The sequence below is a fragment of the Musa acuminata genome, chromosome BXJ1-4 (assembly GCF_036884655.1).
Source record: "Musa acuminata AAA Group cultivar baxijiao chromosome BXJ1-4, Cavendish_Baxijiao_AAA, whole genome shotgun sequence".
Taxonomy (NCBI): Eukaryota; Viridiplantae; Streptophyta; class Magnoliopsida; order Zingiberales; family Musaceae; genus Musa; species Musa acuminata.
In genome coordinates, this window is record NC_088330.1 from 2,899,677 (window position 1) to 2,924,375 (window position 24,699).

At 42.2% G+C, this 24,699-nt stretch overlaps 5 protein-coding genes and 1 non-coding gene across 9 annotated transcripts; 2 read left to right on the top strand and 4 right to left on the bottom strand.

Moving 5' to 3' along the window:
- Nucleotides 1-1,950: 1,950 nt before the first annotated feature.
- LOC135671997 (transcription factor bHLH18-like) lies at nt 1,951-3,330 on the bottom strand. Its single transcript, XM_065180455.1, has 3 exons — nt 2,725-3,330; nt 2,104-2,472; nt 1,951-2,025 (listed from the first exon to the last, which is right to left on the bottom strand). Exons 1-3 carry the CDS (start codon nt 3,328-3,330, stop codon nt 1,951-1,953), a joined length of 1,050 nt encoding a protein of 349 aa, XP_065036527.1.
- A 2,683-nt stretch (nt 3,331-6,013) lies between these two features.
- On the top strand, nt 6,014-11,607 carry LOC135581601 (large ribosomal subunit protein uL1-like). 2 transcript variants are annotated; one of them, XM_065156960.1, is made up of 7 exons: nt 6,014-6,164; nt 6,353-6,389; nt 8,068-8,287; nt 8,904-9,069; nt 10,227-10,432; nt 11,020-11,089; nt 11,475-11,607. In XM_065156960.1, exons 2-6 carry the CDS (start codon nt 6,385-6,387, stop codon nt 11,071-11,073), a joined length of 651 nt encoding a protein of 216 aa, XP_065013032.1. In that variant the 5' UTR covers nt 6,014-6,164; nt 6,353-6,384; the 3' UTR covers nt 11,074-11,089; nt 11,475-11,607. The 2 variants fall into 2 exon arrangements, with proteins under 2 accessions (XP_065013032.1, XP_065013024.1); XM_065156952.1 differs by lacking the exon at nt 11,475-11,607 and having other exon boundaries at nt 6,017-6,164; nt 11,020-11,321.
- LOC135641537 (uncharacterized) lies at nt 11,325-14,049 on the bottom strand. 2 transcript variants are annotated; one of them, XM_065156938.1, is made up of 6 exons: nt 13,970-14,049; nt 12,886-12,982; nt 12,303-12,479; nt 12,131-12,229; nt 11,814-12,056; nt 11,325-11,714 (listed from the first exon to the last, which is right to left on the bottom strand). In XM_065156938.1, the coding sequence occupies exons 2-6, from the start codon at nt 12,949-12,951 to the stop codon at nt 11,439-11,441; spliced, it is 861 nt and encodes a 286-aa protein (XP_065013010.1). In that variant the 5' UTR covers nt 12,952-12,982; nt 13,970-14,049; the 3' UTR covers nt 11,325-11,438. The 2 variants fall into 2 exon arrangements, with proteins under 2 accessions (XP_065013010.1, XP_065013019.1); XM_065156947.1 differs by lacking the exon at nt 13,970-14,049 and adding an exon at nt 13,187-13,868.
- Nucleotides 14,050-18,687: 4,638 nt separating this feature from the next.
- On the top strand, nt 18,688-20,383 carry LOC103980191 (glucan endo-1,3-beta-glucosidase 7). Of its 2 annotated transcripts, none has more exons than XM_009396505.3 (3): nt 18,688-18,903; nt 18,986-19,989; nt 20,079-20,383. In XM_009396505.3, exons 1-3 carry the CDS (start codon nt 18,843-18,845, stop codon nt 20,262-20,264), a joined length of 1,251 nt encoding a protein of 416 aa, XP_009394780.2. In that variant the 5' UTR covers nt 18,688-18,842; the 3' UTR covers nt 20,265-20,383. The 2 variants fall into 2 exon arrangements, with proteins under 2 accessions (XP_009394780.2, XP_009394779.2); XM_009396504.3 differs by having other exon boundaries at nt 18,691-18,903; nt 18,977-19,989.
- Nucleotides 20,384-20,496: 113 nt separating this feature from the next.
- On the bottom strand, nt 20,497-20,568 carry TRNAG-UCC (transfer RNA glycine (anticodon UCC)). Its single transcript has one exon. It is a non-coding gene; the product is annotated as a tRNA-Gly (tRNA).
- A 273-nt stretch (nt 20,569-20,841) lies between these two features.
- Nucleotides 20,842-24,084, bottom strand: LOC135672302 (proline-rich receptor-like protein kinase PERK7). The gene is made up of 9 exons (XM_065180764.1): nt 23,945-24,084; nt 23,026-23,664; nt 22,413-22,949; nt 22,231-22,317; nt 22,075-22,145; nt 21,905-21,981; nt 21,668-21,812; nt 21,435-21,596; nt 20,842-21,359 (listed from the first exon to the last, which is right to left on the bottom strand). Exons 2-9 carry the CDS (start codon nt 23,597-23,599, stop codon nt 21,063-21,065), a joined length of 1,950 nt encoding a protein of 649 aa, XP_065036836.1. The 5' UTR covers nt 23,600-23,664; nt 23,945-24,084; the 3' UTR covers nt 20,842-21,062.
- Between the last annotated feature and the right edge of the window lie 615 nt (nt 24,085-24,699).

Genomic DNA, 24,699 nt, shown 5'->3' on the forward strand with positions numbered 1-24,699 from the left:
GCAGCTTGAAGGCAAAGAAATAATTGGTGCTACTGCTACGGTAGATCACATTGGTGAGATGTGACTGCCTTGATGCATTGGTTGTGACCTCCAATTTCTCCTACAGGGAAACAACTTGGGCTTTATGAACACATCACCATCACCATCATGCCTAGCTTTCCTGCTTTCCAATTCCACTACAAGCAACGATGATCTTGCAAATGGACGAGGAACCACCATCATCATCCAATATGGTACTGTGGAGGATGATTTTTGCACCACTAAAAATGCCATATGGAGAAGTTTGACCATATTGAGGTCCTCGGAACTGTGTGATGTTTGGCTTAAATGTCTGCAGTAGCAGATAATGTTGAGCTTTCTCTGTGTTGTCAAATATGGTTGGTGAAGCTTATGCTCATTTTTCCAAGTGACAAGCTGATTGAATCCCAACTCTGCTCAAGAATTCAATGAACTGGGCGTATTGCCTAAATCCTTGATGCTGCTACTTCAAAGTTTTACTGGTTCCAGCAATGTTGCAGTCACTAGGAACAATGGCCTTGTCTTCTTTAAAGAGGTCAGAATATTAGTTGGAGAGTCAAATTTATGAAGTCAGTACCTCAGCTGCAAGTAGTTAGCTTTGGTATTCCTATGCAAATAAATAGGATAATAACAAAATCACAATATCTTATGTTCATGAGATTTAACATAATTTTACATAGACAGTTTGTGACGTAACGTAATCCTTTATTCATTTATTTTTCATTCGAAATCGTTATGGGATGTACAGATTGATCATATAAAAATTATGAAAGGATTAGTGACTTAAATGGACATACATTAGCTACTCTTAATATAAAGGAACTATGTTTTTGCCTTTGTTGTTCCATTAACATTTCTCATTCATGGAGTGTGAGCTAAATGAGATAGATTTGCTTGACTAGGGGACAGTATTCATACTGACTAATAGATGATCTCATATTCATACTCACCAACTCAACTCGGTAACGTTGACCACCGGCCATAAAAATTCATTGTTACCAATGTGAAAAACATCAATAGTCAAACTCTTAACAGATGACTCCAAAATCGAGTCCCAAACTTGACATGAATTGGTGGGAAAATGATCCGGTGATTGGAACACTGCAACATATTCTATTCTATATACGAGTAATGTGATTGATGTTGCACAAGTCAAACTTAGCTGTGTTTAGTTCACGCCTACATTTCTTGACATCCCCATCTTTCGACTTCAACATTTCTTGGCACTCATAAATAATCATAATCAAAACACATATTGTACTTTTTATCATTATTCAAACAAATTTTCAGTCAAAAAATTTTAATATCGTTCACATCTGAGCAAATCAAAATATGGAGAGCAAAAGAAAATTTATCCCTCCACATATAAAAAAAGAAGACTTAAAGTTCTTAGCAAATTGACTTCAAATATAAAAATAATACTTGAGCATGGCATATGCATCCCAAAACTAATACATGAAGCATCAATCTTACTAGCAACAAAACCAATAGACAGTTGTGGTCTCAAGCTCCATCAAGTCATGAATATTATTCAATGATACTAAAAGTAGGAGTTTGGGTAGCCAATCTAAGTGGAATTAGTGGATTGATTTGTATTAGACTGAGAATAGTGAGATTTAAACTATGGATACTCCAACTTAGCCTGTTCTCATGATCTTGTTTACCCATTAATGATGAGATTTAACCTATGGACAGCAATTGGGCCATAAGCCGGTTTATTTGGGCCAGATTTTGAACTGGTTTTGGGCCCAAATATGACATATGTGACCGTTAGATGTTTAAAGTACATATGAGACCGAAGCTAATATACAAATTAGCTGCATGAAGAGAAAGAAGAACTTAAAAGAAGCTGCAGCAGATCAGTCATCTCTTGGAGCGATAGTAAAGATCTTTCTCTTTCTTCTACCTGAGAGATGGCAGTACTTTTCTTCGTCAGATGAACTGGCTAAGAACCGAGTCTATATCCTTCACAAGATCCTTCACCGTCGTCGAGAATCCCTCTTCAATCTGCACCGAACACAACCAAACCAGAAATCATATTGCCGTTAGCGTTCCATCCAGAAGATCAAGAGTCAGATGCATTGCCTGCGCGGTCACTGCTATATTGAGAGAAGAGGCAGCAAACGGCATGGCGCTGGTGTTGACGACGGAGAGGTGGTGCTTCTCGATCTCGGACAGCACCTTCACAAACAGCCCCTTTCTCTTCTCGCACTGAATCCTCACCAGGATGGAGGAGTTCCCGTCCAGACTGGCTGTGATCTTGGGAAAGGCACGAGAGGAAGGGTTTGCCTCGGAGCTTGAGATATGGTGGCAGGCGCGGAGGTGCTCGGACTTCTCGACGAGGTTGGTGGATGCAACAGTCTTCTCTGAAGCCTTCTCCTCCAAGGTTTTCACCTTCTCCTCTAGCTGCCTAATGTAATTGATTGCATCTCCCAGCAGCGAGGCCTTGTCAGTCTGCCAGATAAAGATGGCTGAACTGCATCAGAGCTAATAATACTCGAGTGATACCTCGGAAAATTTTAAGGTGACATTGAATCATACTATTACGATAAGACAATAAATCATATATTTTGTGAAGTTACAGATTAATGGAAGGAATATGATGTATATAATTTGTTTATGTCAAAGAAGCTTAAAATGATGCGTCTGAGAGTTGATATGCGAGCAAATCAAATCATGCAGAATAGGGATGAAAAGAATCTGTACCTTCTTTAATCCAGGGATGATTGTGGATAATTCTAAGAACTGCTGCTTGAGTCGATCTCGTCGCTTCCTCTCAGCAATGACATGGTCTTGAGCACAAGATGGCGGCCTGCTCCCCATGCTTATCCTCTCCGGTCTTTGGAAGTCCCGTGTGTTCTCTCTCCATGTTGAGCCACGAGGAATTAAACTCCTGATCACGTTCGTTGGCTCCACAACTCCTTTCGCAGAATTCACACACAGTTGTGGTGGATCATGCAATGAATCCTGGTTATCAAACGAGAGAAAGCTGGAGGACGCTTGAGGCAGCTCAACCGAGACATCGCCTCCGGTAACAGCGACGATGGGTCTCCCAAAAGAAACATCCGCGAATGAGCAGCTGGCGCTATTGAAGTCGCTGCTCCTGGATGATTCGAAGGGAAGGCAAGAGGCGTAGTTTGGCGACGGGAGGGGGTCATGGAACTCCTCATAAAGTGATTCCATGATTTGGTTTACCGTGAACTGGTCCAGAGAAATCATCTCAGACTGGTCGATGAAGGAAAGATGGTCACTTTCCTGTAGAGATGATTGACGCTGTACATCAGGTGGCCCTTGGCGGGATGATTTATCCATCTCAGATCAGATGCTTCCTTCTGCGATACAACGAAGAGATCTCCCACAACTGAGGAGTAGTCAAAAGCAATATGACTTGCAGTTAAACACTGTTCAAAAATCATCTCTTTTGTTATCAGAAAAGATCAGCATCAACAGTGAGAAAAAATCGCATCACAAGACCATGAAATCAAACAAGAAGAAAAGAAGTATGTTATTCTCCAAGTAACAAAAGAGAGAAAGGAAAGTCTACTCCCCACCGTAACGAAGTGGAGATGTGAAGAGAAGATTCCTTCTTTCAGATCGCAGAGAACGCTCCGTTGGTCCTCCTCATATTCTTGGAGCATTTACTCGTGTGAACACTGCCGACTCTTTTCGTGGCCGCTGTTCCAGTGAAGGCTTTGCCGTCGTCTTATGCGCACAATTAAGTCTTCGCCGCGCACGCCGCTACACCCGCAAGGTAATTTTTCTTCCACAGGACGTGGTGCGGTCTTCCGCAGTCATGGCAGCCGTTGGATGGACAGATTTGACTCGACGAGTATGCTGATAAAAGAAGGCCCGGTGACGAGCTAATGCTGAGTTGAGATGCCCGAGGGAGATGACCGGGTGCTCCTTGTCACTGTATCTCTTGAGCGGAAGAAAGAAATGAAGAGAATCGATCACTAGCTTTGCCATCATGGATATGATTATTATGTATGTATCATTCACACAGTATCTCTAAGCATCAAACGCAAATATAATCATGGAATTTTCTCAAAGTTTTTTCGAATTAAATGTTTCTCTAGCCCTTCTACGTGAATGGTTGTGGCGCCCTTTTACTAGTAATTATCGTCAGCATTCCAACTCTGCTCCTGGCGAATGCACCCAAAAACTAGTGATCATATTCCTGAAAGATGCATTGGCATTAAATTTCTGCACAGACAAGTGGTTTCTGCCCGCACTCTCATCTTCATCACTATCACAGTCATCATCCTCGTGATGCTTGCATACTTCCAACAGTTGTCTAGTTGTTTAAAGCACTTGGATCAAGTACTCGAGCATCGTCGAAAACATCAAAGCTTCAGAATCTGTATTCACCATCAAAATGGATGAAATGCTCAGGTTTCAGTAAGCCTGCATGTCATTGTTCCAACTAAACTACGTATGGGGGAGCTGAGTCAACAAAGCGTGAGTGGGACGTATGACGATCACGTCGAAATTTGCTGCATGAAGTCCATGTCTGAAAGAGTGCGAAGTCTGCACAGGGACGGCCAAGCGGAGGCAAGCCAATCACGTAATCTACCTAATCGAGCGGGGGGAGTAGGGAAAGCTAAGGGGGCTCGGCCTCTAGTGTCTCTCGCTTTTGGTGGTTCCCCGAGTCCCTCTCCTTCGCTTTCAGAAAAAGATTTGGAGCTTGTTTGTTTCCTGGAGACGTGAGAGAGGCCGCCGTAGATTCGTTGTTAAAGTCCATTTGACCGCTTGCCTGTTAAAGTCCAGCCTTCGGTTGGTTATATGTGTTGCTAGTGAATTGTCAACCGAGCATGCAGCAAAGACAAAGTGTCTTGTTGATCTCCAGCAAACAAGGCAAATACTAACACCCACGTTAATGCACGAACTGTACAAATTGGATTTGGATGCGCTTCTCCGGTACCAAAACGCATGTTCAAGTTCCACTTGAACTATAGGATCCTTCTGCTGTGGAATGTTCTTCCTCCTCCGTATCGATGCATTCTCTGGTTGGCTTTGCTCTCTAATAATACACGTAATATTTTGATGGCAGAGACCTTGGAATTCTCTATACTTGTTGCGCAATAGGATGTAACATTGCAGTCAACTTAATAGAACTCTGTGCAAATCTGATATAGTATGTGCAATCATGTTGCCCGTTGCAAGTTGCAGCAGGTAAGCTGAGAAAACAAATAAGCAAAACTGGCATCTGCGTACTACTGTCTGCTTGTTTCATGTTGACTTCTGATATGAAGAAGAGAACAAACAGCTAAGCGTCTGAGTTATGCTTGAGTCTGGTTGCACCTACCTTCATCACATATATCCCCATCAGTCCTTAACTCACTGACATAGTTGATCAACTGGAGAATCTCGACTTACTACTGTTAGCCATGGTAGATCATCGTCTAAATAAATCTTCTCTTGCAAATCCAGTACCATATTTTCCTGCATTAGAATCATTTGACAAGTTGTAAAGCTTGCAAGATTAGGTTAAACTTTTGATGATACGTGCATTGTTCAGCTTTAAATTTGCTCCAATCATGTCGAACTCCTCATGGCACTAATTAGTGGGTTTGACGCATCTCAGTCGGTACCTCATTGTGATTATTTACACTCACAGTACAACCTCACGAAGGACGGCGTGTAGACAGCACAAAGCACGCTCTACCTGACCAGCAATTGTTCTTCCGATATAAGAGAAGTGCTAAGGACGTGTTGGATTCATTCTATACATCGAAGCCAGGTGGTGGCCTGCCCTTTGTGAATGAGGAGGTCTCTTGCTTGCAAGTGCCCTTCGGCATTCTAATCATAATTAAGATGTGATTAAGACAATGCTATTGGAAGTCCCCTTGGCAAAATGAAGCCCAATTTGGGCAGCCCATTGAAGGCCCAACTCAAACTTGTTTATAGCTTTCAAAGATCGATCCCCATTTGGAAGCAGGTTGGGTAATGAACTCGAGTCAATTTACGCTGACCCGAATCCGATAGGATCTGAGCTCCGCCGAAACGACACGATGCCCAACGAATTCCCAAATTGCCAGTCATGCATACGCCTCTAGGGTTCAAATAAGAGAGGTTGGATGGGTATCGCCCCGGCTCGTAGCTCCCTTCGCCGCCAAACCTCCTCTTCTCCTCTCGCAGAACACTCGGTGAGTCTTCTCCTGCGCCTCTCCCCTAGTTCCCGCTCCAGGCAATCCCTCCACCTCGTTAACTGTTATCTGTATACTAGATCCGTGATCTGATATGGTGGTGATTACTTCGTATTTATTTTCTTTGATTTTTGCTTGCCGATTTGTTTCCGTGGAGCGTCTGCTAACGTTGTCATGATTTCTTGAAGGTCTGAGGAGGGAAGAGAAATTCGTCTGAACAATGAGGTAATGTCGATTCTGATTAAGCTATCTTTTTTTCCTATTTGATCGGCGTTCTTGTTGTTGTAGCTTGATACAGTCTTATTCCGAAATGTACTACTTATTGTTGCTTTAGAGAATTTCACGAGTAGCGTAAACGATTTTTTGCCTCGTTATAGTTTTGCAGCATGTAGACAGATGAATAGATTGCGGGTGATTTGCTCTTTTTCCATATCATTTAGATGCGTAAACAAATTAAAGGAGATTCTTAGGCGGACACGGTCATCTTTTGCCTTAGTTTGTTGTGTATTCTCTATTAACAATTACTAGGTTCTTATAAGCTGTTGCTCGTTTTCTGTTCACGACATTTGATTTGACGTATGAAATAAGAAATATTTCTTATGGATAGCACGTCTATAACATTCCAGTATGATCGTTTGACCACATTGAACAGACTTTTCACTAGGTTGTACGCAGACTATTGTTATAACAAATACTTTTTGATTCAATTTTTGGGAGAAAGAACTTTGGCCTTTTATGTTTTTAATGTCCTCACTTGGTGGATTTCATTTTTTAGTTGTTTGAGGATTTTGTTTATGTCATATTTAGGTTGTTCGATCTGGAAGGTGATTCAGATTCAACTGTGGCCCTTTTCCGTATATGTATTCAACTGTGGCCCTTTTCCGTATATGTCACAGGTTGATTAGGAGTGAGAGCGTTGAATCTTTTGACCGAGACCCTAAAAGACTACGCTGGGAGCATGCCCGACAAAGTCCTTTCAATGCTTAAGTTAGCAATAAGTTTCGGAAGATTCAGTTTATTACAGAATCTAAAGAGTCTGATTAGATCAGAGATGGTTAAGTTGCCCAATGGCAGAGCACCTGGGGTCTTTATAGTATCATAAGTCTCCATGAGAATTGGGGGAGCGTTCATAAGAATCAGAGTTGGAGATTCAACACAGTGACCCAAGTTATCCAATCATTCTTGTGTATTTAATTGTGCCTCGAATCCGAATATCTCGGAGTCATTAATGATTTATCTGTCGATTCAAATGTCCTTAAATGCGGTGCCAAGGTGTCGACCACGTCATTTAGGTGATCATGTGTCGTTGAGTTGGCCGTCATCATGTGTTATTGAGATGCCAACAGCCTGCCAGGTGTCATTTCCTCGTATCAGTTTCTTTTTTTCTTTTTTGTTATTTAATATCTACTCTTCTAATTTATAAACCTTATAGCTTGTTGCATCAGTTGTTCCTTGGGAATCAGATTTGAGTCAGATTGCTACATAGCATGAGAAATCGTTATCTTATGTGATCTTGTTTTCTTTATTTACAATGCAATTTCACAATCATGTTAACATATTCTGCTCTTAATTTGAAATCTCCTATTTCCATTTTGCAGAAATTGTTTTGAATTGTCATTTTACTTATTTCCATTTTTGTTATTTAATATCTACTCTTCTAATTTATAAGCCATTTATCTTGTTGCATCAGTTGTTCCTTGGGAATCTTGTTTTCTTTATTGACATATTCTACTCTTCATTTGAAATCTCCTATTTCCACTTTGCAGAAATTGTTTTGAATTGTCATTTTTTACTTGTGTTCTAGTTAATTTACATTTTGCAGTGACTAGGGAATCTTCATACTTTTGTTTAATTGTATTTATCATGTGTAACTAACCTTTTTAGTATGTTGTTACTGTTGCAGCAAGTTACAAAGTGATGTTCTGAGAGAAGCAATCTCCCAGGTTGTTGGTGATTCTCGGGAAAAGAAACGCAAATTCACTGAAACAGTAGAGTTGCAAATTGGGCTAAAAAATTATGACCCTCAAAAAGACAAGAGATTCAGTGGGTCTGTGAAGTTACCTCACATTCCTCGTCCCAAAATGAAGGTTTGCATGCTTGGGGATGCTCAACATGTTGAGGAGGTAAATTCTTGTGTATTTATTTGGTATAGGAATTATTTAGAGGGTCCTGCTGGAAAGTATTCGAGTCCATCAGAGTTCTAGTTTGTACTACAGGACTACTATAATTGTGAACCGTCCTATTATCAGCACTATGTTTATGCTCTGCTGTACAAGTCATTTTTGCAATTCTCACTTCATGATTGATACAAATGCCCGGACATCTTTTACTATCCCAGTGTGATCAACTATCTATTTGATAATGTTAGGGGTTAGTAATTATTAATTAAAGTTACAACTTTCAAGGACTATTGCATTTAGCCCCATGAATCATATCAAATGCTTATACATGTGTCATTCTGATGTCTATCCCATCATTTTATTATAAATTTGGAGTGTTGCATTCTTCCAACTATAATTACAATCAATGTGTCATTATGCTTTTAAGTATATTTCCACCTTATTTCAACATCGATTAAAATTCTTGTTCATGTACATGAAAGACTCATGTGACTTTTTTTTCATAATTCATACTCTCTTCTTCGTAATCAGATTAAGATGCTTGCCTGGTTTTGATTCTTGTTAGTTCACGCTCTTCTATTTAGCATGCTGTATCAATTCTTTCCATTGTCACATCCAGGCTGAGAAGATAGGACTCGACTACATGGATGTTGAAAGTTTAAAAAAGATGAACAAAAATAAGAAGTTGGTTAAAAAACTCGCTAAGAAGTACCATGCTTTCCTAGCATCAGAAGCTATCATCAAACAGATTCCTCGTCTCCTTGGACCTGGTCTTAACAAGGCAGGCAAGTATTATTGCTTTTAACTCTTATTGCATGTTCAATGTCTTCAACTGTGTCTTTGTCACAAAAATTCATACCATAGTTTTAATCATTATAATTATTTTTTTAATTTTTCTCATTGTTTCTTGTTTGTAAAAAGTGAATATTAATGTTGCCACTAACATAGTCAAACAATGGTGATCAGTCTATTCTTGTGAGTTAAACTGGTTGTTTTACACACATGTACATATATGGAAGTGGTTATTTTATAAAATTATCTAAAACTATGTATAGAAGATGCCGTTGTATAAACATTTATTGGATTGTTATGTTTGGATAGTATCGTACATGGAAGAATGTAATCATTCATTTTAGCTGTAATTTTGGGAAGTTTGAAAATCATGTATTTGTAATTATTTAACTTGTTTGAACCCTAGAATAGCTTTTAGGCCCTTTGAGAATTAATTCTTTTGATTCATATGCTTATTGGAATGAAATCTTTTAGGTGTTTCCATATAAGAACCAAAAATAATTCTATGTAGTATTACATTGTTTTTGTTTGTGATTGATCATTATGATCTCACTGTGATCATATATGAGAATGTTCACTGTGTTTTTCACCAACTAGTTACTTCTCCGTCTTCTCTTTCTCAGTCTATAGGTAACAACAACAGCTTGAGCACTTTGTTAATTGTTAGGGGATTGTTCTCTCTGTAAATGATCTCCTGTTTCCTGCACTATGTTAAATTGTTAGGAACTTATGAACAATGTTAGGTAGGTGCACTGTTGAGTAGGAACTTAATTTTAATATTCGGCAAGTGCGTAGCGCCTCAGGTGTTTTGGCACGTTGGCGCCTTTTAGCGCCTAGTGCTTTTCAATATACTGTTTTAATACAAGGATTAGAACAAGGCTCTTAACTGCTGGATTGCCACTGTTCTACCATTGCCCTTTATTTGCATTACAGTTGAGGTAGATCCAATCTCTATCAGGTCGGCCTTGAAATGTTGCTATGGTTTTCAAGAATTTTTATCACGTGTGCATGTATGTGTTGGTTACTCTTATTGAATTCATATCTCCATACTCCATTGTCCAATCTCCTTGTATATATCCTGAAGCAGGGAGTCTGTTCATCTATATATTTAATTTTGAACTTCTCTGGGTACATGTGGCTTGTTATGCAGGGAAGTTCCCCACGTTGGTAACTCACCAGGAATCTTTGGAGGCAAAAGTTAATGAGACAAAAGCAATGGTGAAATTTCAACTTAAGAAGGTTCTTTGCATGGGTGTTGCAGTGGGTAACTGTGCTATGGAGGAGAAGCAGATCTTTCAGAATGTTCAACTCAGCGTCAATTTTCTTGTGTCTTTGCTGAAGAAGAACTGGCAAAATGTGCGTTTTTCAACAACTTTAATGAATTATTGCATGTTATTTGATGGTTTTATTATATCTGTGTTTCAGTCTGCTTCAAAACTAATCAAACAATCTGTATGCTTTTGCTTATGTAAAATTACCATTGTCTTGTGCTATTTCCAATTAAATAAGCAATTTTGGTTTTCTGTTTTAATGGTACTACAATCCTTTTTCGATATGATGTTAATAAAAATTTATTTGCAGATTTAAATAAGAAAATTGATATCCCACTAATTGTTATTTTTTTGGGTGGTTAGAATATTCAAGTTTGGTTTGTTCCATAGAAAAGTCGAACAACAATTTTGTTGCATTTTGAACATGTATTTGTAGGATTAAGTGTTTCGCCGATCTAAGTTAATTTCATCTTTGCAGCTTATATAGCCTTGGGATCTTGGTGTTCACGATGACTTTTTTTTTTTTTTTATCCGTGTCATCTTTCTTTAGATTTCCAACCATGTGTTTATTATCATAATCTCAACGCTGTTTGTTTACTCTGTCAATTATAGAGTGGAGAGTACATCAAATTTTGTGCATCACTATTCACTCTGCAATGTTCTTACGTACAGGTCAGGTGCTTGTACTTGAAGAGCACCATGGGGAAGCCATACCGAGTATTCTAGTTGGCTCCTTGCTCAGGCTAGTGACTGATGAACTGAAAGATCTTTGCCCTCTGTTACCTTTCATATTTACATCTATTATCAATTTTTTGTTACTGAGGGCACCAAACACTAATGGAGAATTTATTCTGTGTCTAAAATCAAATTTTTGTTTATTAAGAAATAGCAAATAGGTGTGGATGCAAACACTTACAGGATATTCTTATTCTGCTTCTAATAGTTTGGATTTAATGCATTGTTGTGGACTGTCATGATTAGGGCATATTATGCATTGCATCTTTGCATTATTTGGACTTCTTGTCAAAAGTTTAACAAGTTGAGATATAACTCAAAAGCACACAATCTTCTGAAGGCATGCAGCACTTAGACTACTGGAGTAATGAGTTGTTAGCTTGCTTGCGCAGCAAGGCCGGGCTGTGGCGTTTCTCCTCCAAACTCCGTAAGCTGGCTTTTACAGCATCCTCTGCTATCATCATTTTGGAGAACTCCTCATGGTTATACTGCACTTGGTTCCTCCCGCCAAATTCCACAGGTAACACGTCAAGGTCGAAGTGCTTGCGCAGGAGCTCCATGCTCTCTTTGTTCTTGGGGTAAATGAACTTCGCCTTTAGAAAGGTTTTGGAATCCAGGAAATATTTCACCACCTGCCGATGAGCAGAAACATATTAATCGTTCGTTTGTTTGTTTGTTTTTTTTTTTGTTAATTTGTTTCTTGGAAGTTCATTGGAGAGTGAGATTAGTACCTTCCAAAAGGTCTCAAAGATTCTTGGAGGGTTGTAGAGAAATCCAACAGCAAGCCTCTCGGGGTAGTGACACTGCAAAATGTTTGCAGTCTCTCGTGCAGTCTTAATCGGCGAGTTGCTCAATGACCACCCGGTGAAGTCTATCAGACACACCATTTGCTCTTGATCCTCCGGTAAACTGAGGATAGCATTCTCTAGGACATACACCAGATGCCTGAGTTGGTTGTCATGTGAGGATGTGTTCTGCAACCTGAACACGGTTAGAACTCTGTTCTTGCACATACATCAGTGTGTACATATATAATTAATCGAACTACCTGTTTTGCTGGTCTCATCACTATAATTGTCCTTCCCTCGCGATCATGAAAATTTGCTCTATACAATTTCCCTGTTTCGCTTTCAGTGGTGACTTCATGCTGGACGAATCAGAATGTATTACTTCGACAAGTAAGCTGCCAAGAGAAATGAAGAAGATAGAGTGGAGCTCACCCAAAGAATCTCCTCTGGCTTGTAAGTCGTTCTCCACTTGAGTGTTTCTTCCAACATTTTCTTTGACTTGTCCACGTTCCAGTTGCGAGCTTCCAAGTATCTTCTCAGGCATGCATCGGTGCAGAATGTTAAGCTACTTCCGGATAAAGGGCCAATCGCAGCTCTCAGCTCTTTGATCTGTTCAGAAGAATACTTACATATGAAAGCTTATAGAGGAATCCGCAAATCCAACTAATATATGAAAGCTTATATATGATCCAATGGCTGCTTGCACCTCATGATCATTGATCCTATGACCGAAAAACTGGCTTATTAGCTAATTTATTTCAACAAAAAATAGAACTGTGATTGAATTCATAAATAGTAGACAATCATATTTCTGATAAAAGACATGAAGAGTCAATATCTGAAACTCTAGTAGGTGGTTGGAAATCGGCATACTCAATTTCTTTTACCTGTGATGCCGGAATGCTTATCATTATCAACTACATACCATCCACAAAATTATACTCTGAAGTCATAAACTTTTGAGTCGTTTAGATAGAGGATTATGATGACAATATGCTTAGATGTGTTTGCTTACCTTTTGTTCTTGATCCTTAGCATCGTGTTCCTGGTTATCATGAGAATTGTGCTTCTTCCTGAACATGATTGTTCTTGCAGTCGAGTCGGAGATCCACCTGATGAAGACAATATGCTTTATTAGAATGCTAATAGCTCAAGAGAACTTGTGGATTCATGTTAAGACACAAAATCAAAGTTTATATTCGTGAGTGGAAAAGAATTGTGATCTCAACAGTCTTAATGCAGTTCTATATCATATCAGTACAAGACATGATGATCTCTTAGATCGCAGTGGGTGCCATAGAAAATAAACTCTTTACCTGTTTCAACTGTCTCAGCTATATCTCATCAACAATGGAATTGGGTAGTCTGAGGAGATTATAGCAGAGGCTTTCTGAAATGGATATCAGAAACGGATGTGTCGCAGACCGCAGTCGCTTGTTGTATGTGATATGGAAGATGGAATTGGGTTATGCTTTTGCTGTGATATGGAAGATGGAATTGGGTTATGCAGCAAAAGCTTTCAGAAATGGGTAGCAGACCGCAGTTGCTTGTTGTATGTGATAAGGAAGATTAGTTCGATGGTAGAAAGAACTAATAGTTGTTCTGAGTTCAATCCTTCCCCAGAAAAAAAAAAAAAAAAGAGTTATAGAAGCAGAATGAAACACTTGGCCATCCATAGACTCGGTCATCTAAGAAGAGTATGTTGACTAAACGCTACACAATTATAATATTGTATTGTCTTCTCTTAGAAGGGTTGACCAAAGGCACTCTGCTTTTCTTCCAATTTGGCGTTCTACCAACTACGAAACCCTGAGAAGCTTCATCTCTGGACATGCATGACGAGCAAGAAAAGATGGCAAGATTTGGCCTTGGTTTGTTTCTCGACCAACCCATTCGGATTTACACATGTGAGGCGAAGCACAGAACCTAAAGAAGAAGCCTGTATTCTCCATGCAACAACTCCTCCCAAAATGGACGCAGATACGAGACAGCTCGATCTTAAAGATGCGATGAACTTCCTTCGTGTAACTCCAAATCTATACATCGATGTTCATAAAAATAATAATAATAAAGGGACAAAGAGAGACTGAGAACCGTACCTGAAATGCTTCGAGAAGAAACATGGAACAGAGAGAGAAGAGCAGAGTCGTTGGTGGCTTCCAGAGGAGGCGAACCCAAAACGAGCAATAGGAAGCGGTCGGTAGAAGGAAGTCAATTAATTCATACTGAAAATGACACAATTAACTTTTACCAAGAAAGTTAATGGCTTTCTATTAATTCATGTTGTTTTTTTTTATAGGGTTAAGATTTAATTTTCTCTCGATAATGTTGGATGAAAAAAAGATTCTGATTACATTTACTTACACTCGAAGATAAAATTAGAAATATTAAAAAATAATTTTAAAAGGAAATGAAGATGGAAAAGAGATAATTCATTACTGTAAAAACTGACACGAATTAAGGCTAAGAAGTGACGGACAGAGAATTGAAGTATGTGGACACAACAAAGTCAATTCAATGCCATTACGAAGAAAGAGAAAGGTCGGTCAGCATAGGCATCCGTTGCTGCGATGGAGATTTGGATGGCGGCATTTGATCACCAAATAGTTTATGTTTACGAAAAATTCGACTATTATTTCGAGGATCTATCTATCTATCTATCTATCTATCTTATCAGGAAATACGAGTTATGCAATTTATGTCTTTTAGTTTATGTTTTGATTACTAATCGAGCATATGACCGGAATATTTGCAGCAATCTCTTTTAATTCATAATACTTGTTGTGAAAACTCGGAGAAAATGGGTTCGGAAAGGTCTGAATGCATTATTGTCTGTCTCTTTCATTTTCCTTTTCTCTCTCTCTCTCTCTCTAACCCTTTACCTTGAAGAGAGAAGGCTTTTAGCATTAAACACTCTCATATAAATTAGAGTTTGGTTCTCATATGAATTATTTACGAAAAATAATTCATAATAAATTAGAGTTTGGTTCTTCTTTATATATCATATGTATTTCTAAGTTTTAGTGAAGAGAGATCTGAAGAATATTTTGTGCACTCCCAAAAAGAGAGAAGGCTTTTAGCATTAAAAAAAAATCATAGAGATCAATAATCAAAAATATATTGGACGTATTTTAGTATTTCTCGCTTATATCTATGAAAAAAATATAAATTCTCTATCGTGTGAGATCAATTATAAAATATTTTAGTTATTTATACTCAAGTATAATCCCCTTATATACACTCTCATATAAATCTCGAAGAATTTATATATTCTTTCTCATATTTTCTAGAAATCTTAGATGACATATTGTATGTATACCATTTATATTAACTCTTTGTATTATGAGTCCTTATCCTTTTTTGAGATGAAATCCCAAAATACTTACAAATCCTAATAATTATTTTAAGCATCTATAATAGTAATTTGTTCTACATTTAATTCCTAAAGACCTTTTCGTTACATGCAATATGTGAGCATAAATAGAATAGAATGTCTTAAGATTATGCACCTTGAATCGATAGAATAATATTTCTTTTCAAGAAACATCAAATTTACATCAAATCAAGATTACAAGATCCGTGCACTTGAGAGCCGCCTATAATAAAAGATAAATAAAAAAGGAAGGCCAATGTGATCTCCGAATCTGATTCGTGTCCACAACTTTTACATAGATAACAAGGAATGAGCTATGACTCTGTGTTGAAAGTTGGATATGAGGTCTTCGATATTGCTAATGCGATTTTGTAATGCCCAAAGAGATCATACTTGTTCTTTCTTCAAAATCTTAACTAGATTCATCATGTCATCACTCTCAGTTTCCAAATTGGATACTCCTTCTCTCCTTCCCAAAAATAATCCTTTTATCACTAATGAATGCTTGGTTGAGTTTGGCAACCACTTCCAAAGTTGACCTGCAACCAAATCAACCAATTTCCAGAGTAGCTCGGTTTGGCCAAGTCGTGCCCTTCCTTGTGCCGAGAGATCCATTAATCCAATCCTTAAAACATGAGAACCTTATGTTCAGTTTAACAGTGATAAATCACCAAATGCCTTTAGTAATTGTTAGTGAACAAAGATACCGTGACTATGAGTCAGCACGGTCTCATCGGTAGGCCGACGTCGGAAACTTCTGATGGAATGAGTTGGATGATGACGTGACTGCGTTTCTCAAGCGCTTTGGGTGAGGGTTGAGCCGAAAGGGTCGGTTGAGTCCTCGCGAGCAACTGGGGGTTAACACTCCAAGGCCAGTCAACTTGAGTGTCGTTTATGACGAGATGTGTCCTTTCGTTCTCGGGATAGTTGGCAATCTTCTTTCGTTGGCGTGCCCTTGAGATGGGAGGTATATGCTAGCACTAGTTGGGACTCGATCCGCTGATCCACCCTCCTCTACATGCTGGATGACAACTTCGGCGTGAAGATGCCTGCGGCTCGACGGCGATTACCTTCCTGCAAAATGGCCTTTGTCGGGTATCTCCCGACTTTGACCCCTCCGACGAGCAAGTCAGTTTAGTTCGGATTTCCTTGTCTTTTCTCCCCCCCTCGGGATCAGCGTGCGAGAGTTGGTTACCCCTCGGCGTGGCCATTGACTCTATGGGGGCGGAACAACTCCTGACGAGGTGGCATCCTCGGGGGTGCTTGAGCAGCATCAGACGACACTGTCCCAAAACAGACAACACTGCCCCGAGCTTTTGGGGTAGTCAAGTCGCATAGTGTATTAGTACCAAACTTGACGTGACATGCACCACGTGGTTCTCGCAGCATGTGGCATTCGTGGCTGTGGCGTTGCGTTTGTGGTTGTCGTTTGGTGATGTTTGTTGATGATTCATCTAGAGTCAAAATATGCCATATCAGTAATATTACAAATAAAAAAAATTAATATCATCAGTACATTCTCTTTTGCTTGAAGAGTAATCTATTTTTTTTTCTCAAGATTATGAATGCCCAAGCCACCCTCGTCTCTACATTCAGCAATTGTAATCCAAGAAATCAAAGGCATGCCTTTGATTTTATGTTCTTTTTGCCCCCCAGAAAAATAATAGTAATCTTTCATTACCTTTTAAACTATGTTTAGGCATCCAATGTGCAGGGGAAGAGTGGAGAACTGATTTAATATTTTACTCTTCCCAAATTACCTCGTTTATTTATCATATTTTAAATTGTTGAATCAAATGCAAATAATGGTAGTCTCTTAGGAGCAATCATAGCTCCCAAATATTTGAATGGAAATGAAACTTCCAAAGAAAGAATGTATTTAGTTTCAACGAAGAAAGAATCAATAGAATAATAATAAGTTAGTCGAGTCTTTCCATGGAAGTCTTGTCGACTAAGATATCTATCCCCTGTGCCCATCAGCATCGGTATCAAAGTTAAGAGTGAGTTGAAATCATAACCTTTTGGATGTTGCTCTTCCTCTTCCTCTTCCTCTTCTACTTGTACTTCTTCCAAGTTCCCACTGGTTTGAGCAGCCTGAGCTTGTGTTCCGTCGTGTTGTTCCTGTCATGCACCGTGGTCTTTCCTTTCCTGAGGTGTCGTGATAACTCCTCTTCAGCTGCAGAAACTGCCCCGCTACTTCAATCTATCCAAGGCGAGATTAGACTTTGTTGGAGTGTTCTCATTGAGCACCCTAATCGATGAAGCAGATGGTGAAAACGAGGGGGCTCCTCTGTCACGTTGATCAAACATTGCCTTGAATCATCGATTTCTAGTGTTTTAAACATCAACTTCTCGGGCTTAATGAATCGAACACTGACTGGCTTTCTCTTTTACTTCCATTGATCGCTCCCCAGTTGTTGGTGAACAGCTTGCAGGAGGAACTCAATGGTCCTTAAGATTAAAAATGGTGAGTAGAGCCACACGTCGATCAACTACTCCTTACATGTGGTTCTTGTTTGGTCAATCATCTAATCTTTCAACACATGAATAATTTGCCGCTGCAATTAAAGCTCCTTCCTCCATTATTGTATCATCTCTTTCTCTCTTGATGAGGGGATGGAAAGTGATGTGTGCCGTACCTTCCACGAACCATGCCTTGGTTCACTTGGGAGGTGACGGCAGCCTCTGCTTTAAAGCTCTCTTCGAGCTTTAATGTCCAAATATGCCTCTGCTGCTGCAGTATATACATCTCTTCGATCGAATGTCAACTGCATTAATATTTGGATAAAGTTTCAAAAAAACCTCACGTTCTTTTTTTTTTCTAGAAGAATATTTCCTTTTTATTTTATTCCCAAACATAGAGCATCTTTTATTTTTATTTTAAATAAAAGATGTTCTCTTTAAAGATGATACTATCCGAGACTTCGAAGACGAAGACAAAAGAGAAAAATAACGATAGCGGATCATGACAAAGATAAAGGACGAGGACCTTGCAATGAGGCCTTAGTAGCTAGTACATCTATAATGACGAATGAGGACGAAGGTGATAGATGAGAGCATGCTCAAGGGCGAGGGCACGATAGCAACAACGAACGAGAGGTAGAGGCATAAGCAACACGATAAAGCAGAGGTCAAGATAATTTAATTTTTTAGAAAATAAGATGCAAAAAATAGAATGCTCAACGAGAAAAAAAATTAATTTTTTAGGTAATTTACCCGCAATATTTTATATTCTATAAATTGGGAGGAACTCTGCAAAATGAGGAGACTCAGTTTTATATGCCTAATAATTCTTGTTTCAGAATGGACGAACTTTGCCGACACGTAATGTGTGATTGCAACGCAGCAACATATACTATTTTTCTGCGACGTGTGTAAAGAGAGCATTGGAAGCGGCAAGTGTGGCCCGGCACGCCCCGGCTGACACGGCTGCCTCTCGTTCTCGCCTCTCTGTGAGCCACCAGCTTCCGGTAATGTGTTCTGGACGCACACGCTACCTGCTGATACGTACATAAACCTCGGCGAAAAGTGTCATTGCAACGCAACAGTGGAGGTTGCGGAGAGATCTGAGATATACCTTCTGCTCCTTCCCTGGGGTGATGGAGACGAGGAAACTTCTCCTCCTCCTCGTTGCACTCTTTCATGTCTTCTCCTCTGCAAGTAATTATAGTTTGGTTAATGTCTCGTAAGTTGTTGTTGATCAATGGAGTCCACTTTTGACTTGACACTACAGTCTTGACAGAGTCGCAGTCCATGATTGGAATCAACTACGGGCAGGTGGCGGACAACCTCCCGCCGGCGTCGGCCACTGCGCAGCTCCTGCAGTCTACCACCATCTCCAAGCTCCGCCTCTACGGCGCCGATGCCGCCATCATACAATCCCTCGCCGGCACCGATATCTCCTTAGTCCTCGGCGTGTCCAACTCCGACATCCCTTCCCTCGCCTCCGATCCGTCCGCGGCCGCCAACTGGGCTGCCGTCAATGTTCTCCCCTACGTCCCTAGCTCCTCTATCTCCGTCGTGTCTGTCGGCAACGAGGCCATCAACTCCGGCGACCCCTCCCTCGCGTCGGGTCTCCTCCCCGCCATGCAGAACCTCCGCACCGCCCTCTCCGCTTCCGCCGCTGCAGCTAGCGTCAAAGTCTCCACCGTCCACTCCATGGCCGTGCTCGCCCAGTCCGACCCCCCTTCCTCCGGCGCCTTCCACCCCGACCTTGCCGCCTCCCTCACCGGGGTCCTGGGCTTCCTGCGCGATGCCGGGTCACCCTTCATGATCAACCCCTATCCCTTCTTCGCGTACCGCAGCGACCCGCGGCCGGAGACGCTAGCGTTCTGCCTCTTCCAGCCGAACCCCGGTCGCCTGGACGCGGGGTCGAAGCTCACGTACACCAACATGTTCGACGCGCAGGTGGACGCCGTGCGGTCGGCGCTGGACGGTCTGGGGTTCCCGGAGGTTGAAATCGTGGTGGCGGAGACGGGGTGGCCCTACCGAGGGGACCCTGACGAGGTGGGGACGACGGTGGAGAACGCCATGGCCTTCAACGGGAACCTGGTGGCCCACCTCCGGTCACTGGCGGGGACGCCGCTCATGCCCGGGCGCTCGGTGGAGACGTACATCTTCGCGCTCTACGACGAGGACCTCAAGTCCGGCCCCACCTCCGAGCGCTCCTTCGGCCTCTACCGCGCCGACCAGACCATGAACTACGACGCCGGCCTCGCAAAGCCCAGCTCGTCGATCTCCAACACGGTAACAAATGGAAGACCAACTTCGAAGAACTCTCTCTAACTTGAGATTTCTAAGCGTCTGTGGGTTGATGTATTAGTGCTCCTTCGCAGGCGAGCGCGTCGCCGGGGTGGACGCAATCGGCCGAGACGTGCGTGCCGGTGGTCACCGTGCAGGCGAGAGTTGAGGGCCGTCCGATGCAGTCCGGGGAGCGGTGCTACCTTCCAAGCGCCGTCGGATCCCCTGCGGTGATGGGTCTGCTCTTCCAGTACGTTGCGGTGATGCTGCTGCTAACGTAGCGCGAATTCGGAGACGGGTTGTTCCAAATGTAGTGGTTTCAGCGAGCACAAACGTTCCAATGTTCCGATGGCTGATGTCATTTCTGCAACGGGTTCAGTTTGCCCTTTCGCCGTGTGAATTCATGCAGCCACAGAAACATGCACTATTAGATAATTATGTATTGGTCATAGTAAACAAAACCAAATGATCAATTAGTAATAAACTGCAAAGTTAAAATGAACTTAAATTAACTGCGTTTGCCGGGAGTCGAACCCGGGTCTATTGCTTGGAAGGCAATTATCCTAACCGTTGGACTACAAACGCGCTTGTATTGTTGACTAAGTTGTATTTTTATATATAACAATAAAAAATTCAATAGGTGTACCGAACGTTCACTTGGAAACTTACGGAGATTATCCATGTCGCATCCAATCGGAAATCATATGGTTTTGGACAAGCTTTATCGATGAATTAATTATGTCATAAGCTAATCCACGTACTTGCTAAGTCAATTTAAGCATGATTTTTTTTGGAGATGATATAATTATGTTTTTGATGGAAAAAGAGAGAAAAAAAAAGGAAGAACAAAGTCACATGTTCGAGCAAAAGAAAATGATCTTGAGGTGAACGGAGGTGAGAAAATGAAAATTCTTCGCCCTTTTCCTAACCTCAGACACGACTGTGAGTGTGATCAAGCCGCTGGCAACAGGATCAGATCACACATCCGAATCCACTGTTGATGAATTAGTAGATAAATCGTTCTCATTGACACATCAACCCAATGATTTCAACCAACTCATGCTCGCTGATTCCATGTGTTAATCCTCCCACGTTGTTCCGAGAGTAGGTTGAGATTTCTTTCTCTGGCCCCTGGCGGAGCTGATCTCGCCGGAGCTGCCCGACTCGGATGGGTTTAACCCGTAGTCGCTCGCCGTTCCGCTGTATTCGTTGCTGTAGTCATTGCTCTCCAGCGCGAGCTTCCTGAACCGCCGCATGTCGGAGGAGTAGGAGGCGGAGTCGTAGTCGGAGCTGGAGTTGAAGATCGTGCTCTGCCCAGGCTTCACCCCCTCGTTCAAGTCCTCCAGTGATACATCGCCCTCCAACCCTCGAACAATCTGCTCCCATTGCAATCATCATCATGATCATCCATCACGAATGAAGGATTTCATGGCTGTGTCGATGCGCCTTACCTGGCTCATCTTCGGGCGCCGCCTTGCGGAGTGCCGAACGCTGGCAGCAGCGCTCGCGGCCATTCGCAACATCTCCCCGACGTCGTAGTTGTTCTCCAATCGCGGGTCTACGAGCTCGTCGAAGTTTTGGTCGGCCAGTGCGCGGGCCAGAAGAGGCCTCGCCTGCTCGAACAGAGTTGAAGATTACCAATTACAGCAGAGAGCAGTGTCTCAAACAAGGGGCGGAGACTGACCCATTCGACCAAGCTGTCCTCCATATCTCCCGTAAGGTCAATGGGCCTTCGTCCCGTTATCAGCTCCAGAAGCATCACGCCGAAGGAGAAGACGTCGGACTTCTCCGTCAGCTTCCCACTCGATGCGTACTCAGGTGCCAAGTATCTACATGGTTCAAAGAGCATCACCATGCTGTTGTGATAGCTACTCGAGAAACAGAGGAGAAGAGTTCAATGAGTCCATGGAACATCTCATACCCAAACGTTCCCATGACTCGAGTTGAGACATGAGTGTTGGTATCTGAAGACAATTTGGCCAATCCGAAGTCTGCAACCTGGAGATTCGACGAAACTAGGAAATCAAACTCTGTTCCAATTTATCAAGGAAAGAGAACACCAACCTACGAGAACAGGTTGGTTCGAGTTACCATGGCTTCGAATTTGTTATCCAGGAGAATGTTGGCAGCTTTGATATCGCGATGGATGATTCGAGGATGGCCTGCACGAAGATGACATACAGAAATTTGGGAAACTTCTTGCAAGTAGAGGGGAAAGAGGACACGAGAAGAAGATAATGCACTCACAGTCTTCGTGCAAGTAAGCGAGGCCTTTCGCTGATCCTATAGCGATCTTGAGTCTCGTAGGCCAATCCATTGTTGGAAGATCCTTTCCTGGAATTGAAGACAGCAATTCATCAGATCGAATCTAAATTTACAAAAAGTATACAGTTGACATGATTCTTGAGTGTTCTTCCATTATCAGCTACCATGCAGGTGGTACTCCAGAGTCTGGTTGGGCACGAACTCGTAGACCAGCATCCGCTGCGCTCCTGCGATGCAGTATCCGACGAGCGAGACCAGATGGCGATGGTGGACTCTGCTGATGATCTCAACCTCTGCTTGGAACTCCCTCTCCCCTTGCCCGCTGCCGGACTTGAGCTGCTTCACTGCAATCTCCTTCCCGTTCGGGAGCACACCCTTGTACACGTAGCCGAACCCGCCTTGCCCCAGGAGGTTGTCGCTAGAGAATCCATTTGTCACCGCTGCGATCTCGTCGTAGGTGAAGGTGCTCTGGTTGAAGCCCAAGGCCACATTAGGCGAAGGGGGCGGCAATGGAGGCCCATGGAAGCCAGAGTAGAGTGAGCTCATGTCGCCGCTGGCCATCATGGGTGGATGTGGCGACTGATGCCAACCACCTCCGGGTGACATTGCTGCTCCGGGAGGTGGGGGCATCTTGCCAGCGTAGTCCATCCCTTGGGCTCCATTTTGCCATCTTGGAAGCGATCCGCCATTGTAGAAGCCACCTGCAACACAACACATCAAAATCGATTCAGGGATACCTGAGGCAACGGATTCTATTCGGGAGCTTCTCGACATTACCATTGGGCCCTGGAGCATCATAATAGTGCATGACATGGTTGGGGTTCTTCTTCTTCTTCTTAGTGCACAGCACAAAAGACACGATCATCAACATGATGAATATCCCAAGACCTACGGTGACCCCCAGAATGAGGGGCAGATTCGCGTCAGAGTCATTCGTCCGATGTGTGCTTGAATCCTTGCTCGGTGGCGATGTCTGCGAAGGAAGCGACTTGGAGGGGCTTCTTGAGGCTGGCGATGACGATGCGTCCGACGAGGACGGGGTTGTTGGCGAGCTTGAGTCAGATGGCAGTGATGGAGATGAAGAGGAGGAGGAGGAGGAGGATTTATGCGACGATGGCGGTGGGGATGAAGGAAGAGACTGGGAAGAGGAGGACGACGGAGGAGGTGGAGAGTTTTTGGTTGTTGAAGTATCCGACTCGGATGTGGAAGGTGGCTGTGACGACGGCGACGTCGATGAGTCGGAAGTAGGCGATGAGGACAAGGAATCGGATGGTGGAGGCGCGGCAGGCGTGGGAGGAGATGGCACAGAAGAGTCGTCGAGTGGCGGAGCGGTCACAGGGGAGGAATCCATTCTGCGAGGATGGAGTTCGAGCGCAGAGCACGCCACCCACCTCGCGGCTGCCCGTCTACGCCAACCTGCGGATGGCAGAACGCAATGAGGACGTCAAAGCCATCAAAAGCATGCATATTAACCAAACAATTCTTCGTCTTCTTCCTCGCAATCAGGTGGCAAAGAGCTCAAGAATCACATTCATATCAACCAAAAGCAAATCCAACACGAAGTTCTACATGATTAAAGAACCGACAAAGACCGGATTAAGAACGCAAAACAAGAAATAATTCGCATACGGAGATCGGATTTCGGTGCCAAAAGAAAAAAGGATCGACTTGTCGAGGAGGAAGAGAAAAGGGGTACTTTTTCTTTAGTTGGCTTGAGCTGCCGGGAGACGGAAAGGGTTCTCCTCAGGGAAGGAAGGAAGAGGGCGGAGATGTGGCGAGACGCTTCGTCTTCATCCTTCGCCAACCACCACCCGCTCCAACTCAACCCTAGATTTCTTTTGTCTTGGCCTTCCTATTTCTGATCCTCCATCCTTGCTGTTCTACGGAGGAAATTAACAGCAAAAAAAAAAAAAAGGAAAAAAAATTACAACATGGCGGTTGCCCGCTTCCTCCGATTCCTGGACGGCCGTTGGGTCTTTCCCGCGCGACCGCCCGATGCAAACTACTTCAATAACGGTACGTGGAAGGCCGCATTCGAGGCAAAATATTATCAACCTTTCCCTAACAACTTAAGTTTTATAGACTATTAATATTTTAATTTAAAATTGTATCATAAATAATTATAATCATAATAATTTAGTAGTACAATAAACAATGATCAAAGTAGAGTGAATTTTTAGTGGTGAAATCAAAAGGAAAATTTTTTAGTAAAATATAAGTGATGTTAAATTTCGTGAAATAATATTTTTTTATAATAAATTTAATCAGAAGGATGTCCACGTAGCCCAATTATTGACCGGAACTCGTTCTGACCATGTTGACTACAACGAGTCGTGATTATTTTCCCGCTCTTATATATACTCTACAAATGCTTGTGATGAATGCATGCATCGTTAAGATAAGAGTCTATCATCATTGCTTATCCAAAGATTGGATACAGTGTAGGTTAGG

What these genes read in the sequence shown, in the direction of transcription:
- LOC135671997 (XM_065180455.1), bottom strand. Translation starts at nt 3,330, where the DNA reads ATGGATAAATCATCCCGCCAAGGGCCACCTGATGTACAGCGTCAATCA. An exon ending in TCATCCCTGGATTAAAGAAG is followed by an intron (nt 2,473 to 2,724) that starts GTACAGATTCTT and finishes TTTATCTGGCAG; the next exon opens with ACTGACAAGGCCTCGCTGCT. An exon ending in ATATAGCAGTGACCGCGCAG is followed by an intron (nt 2,026 to 2,103) that starts GCAATGCATCTG and finishes TGTTCGGTGCAG; the next exon opens with ATTGAAGAGGGATTCTCGAC.
- LOC135581601 (XM_065156960.1), top strand. An exon ending in ACCTGGTCTTAACAAGGCAG is followed by an intron (nt 9,070 to 10,226) that starts GCAAGTATTATT and finishes CTTGTTATGCAG; the next exon opens with GGAAGTTCCCCACGTTGGTA. An exon ending in TGAAGAAGAACTGGCAAAAT is followed by an intron (nt 10,433 to 11,019) that starts GTGCGTTTTTCA and finishes TCTTACGTACAG; the next exon opens with GTCAGGTGCTTGTACTTGAA.
- LOC135641537 (XM_065156938.1), bottom strand. Translation starts at nt 12,951, where the DNA reads ATGTTCAGGAAGAAGCACAATTCTCATGATAACCAGGAACACGATGCT. An exon ending in TGATGAGACCAGCAAAACAG is followed by an intron (nt 12,057 to 12,130) that starts GTAGTTCGATTA and finishes TTCAGGTTGCAG; the next exon opens with AACACATCCTCACATGACAA. An exon ending in TCTTTGAGACCTTTTGGAAG is followed by an intron (nt 11,715 to 11,813) that starts GTACTAATCTCA and finishes GCTCATCGGCAG; the next exon opens with GTGGTGAAATATTTCCTGGA.
- LOC103980191 (XM_009396504.3), top strand. Translation starts at nt 18,843, where the DNA reads ATGGAGACGAGGAAACTTCTCCTCCTCCTCGTTGCACTCTTTCATGTC. An exon ending in TCATGTCTTCTCCTCTGCAA is followed by an intron (nt 18,904 to 18,976) that starts GTAATTATAGTT and finishes TTGACACTACAG; the next exon opens with TCTTGACAGAGTCGCAGTCC. An exon ending in GCTCGTCGATCTCCAACACG is followed by an intron (nt 19,990 to 20,078) that starts GTAACAAATGGA and finishes GCTCCTTCGCAG; the next exon opens with GCGAGCGCGTCGCCGGGGTG.
- LOC135672302 (XM_065180764.1), bottom strand. Translation starts at nt 23,599, where the DNA reads ATGGATTCCTCCCCTGTGACCGCTCCGCCACTCGACGACTCTTCTGTG. An exon ending in ATAACAAATTCGAAGCCATG is followed by an intron (nt 21,982 to 22,074) that starts GTAACTCGAACC and finishes TCGAATCTCCAG; the next exon opens with GTTGCAGACTTCGGATTGGC. An exon ending in CGAGTCATGGGAACGTTTGG is followed by an intron (nt 21,813 to 21,904) that starts GTATGAGATGTT and finishes TGAACCATGTAG; the next exon opens with ATACTTGGCACCTGAGTACG.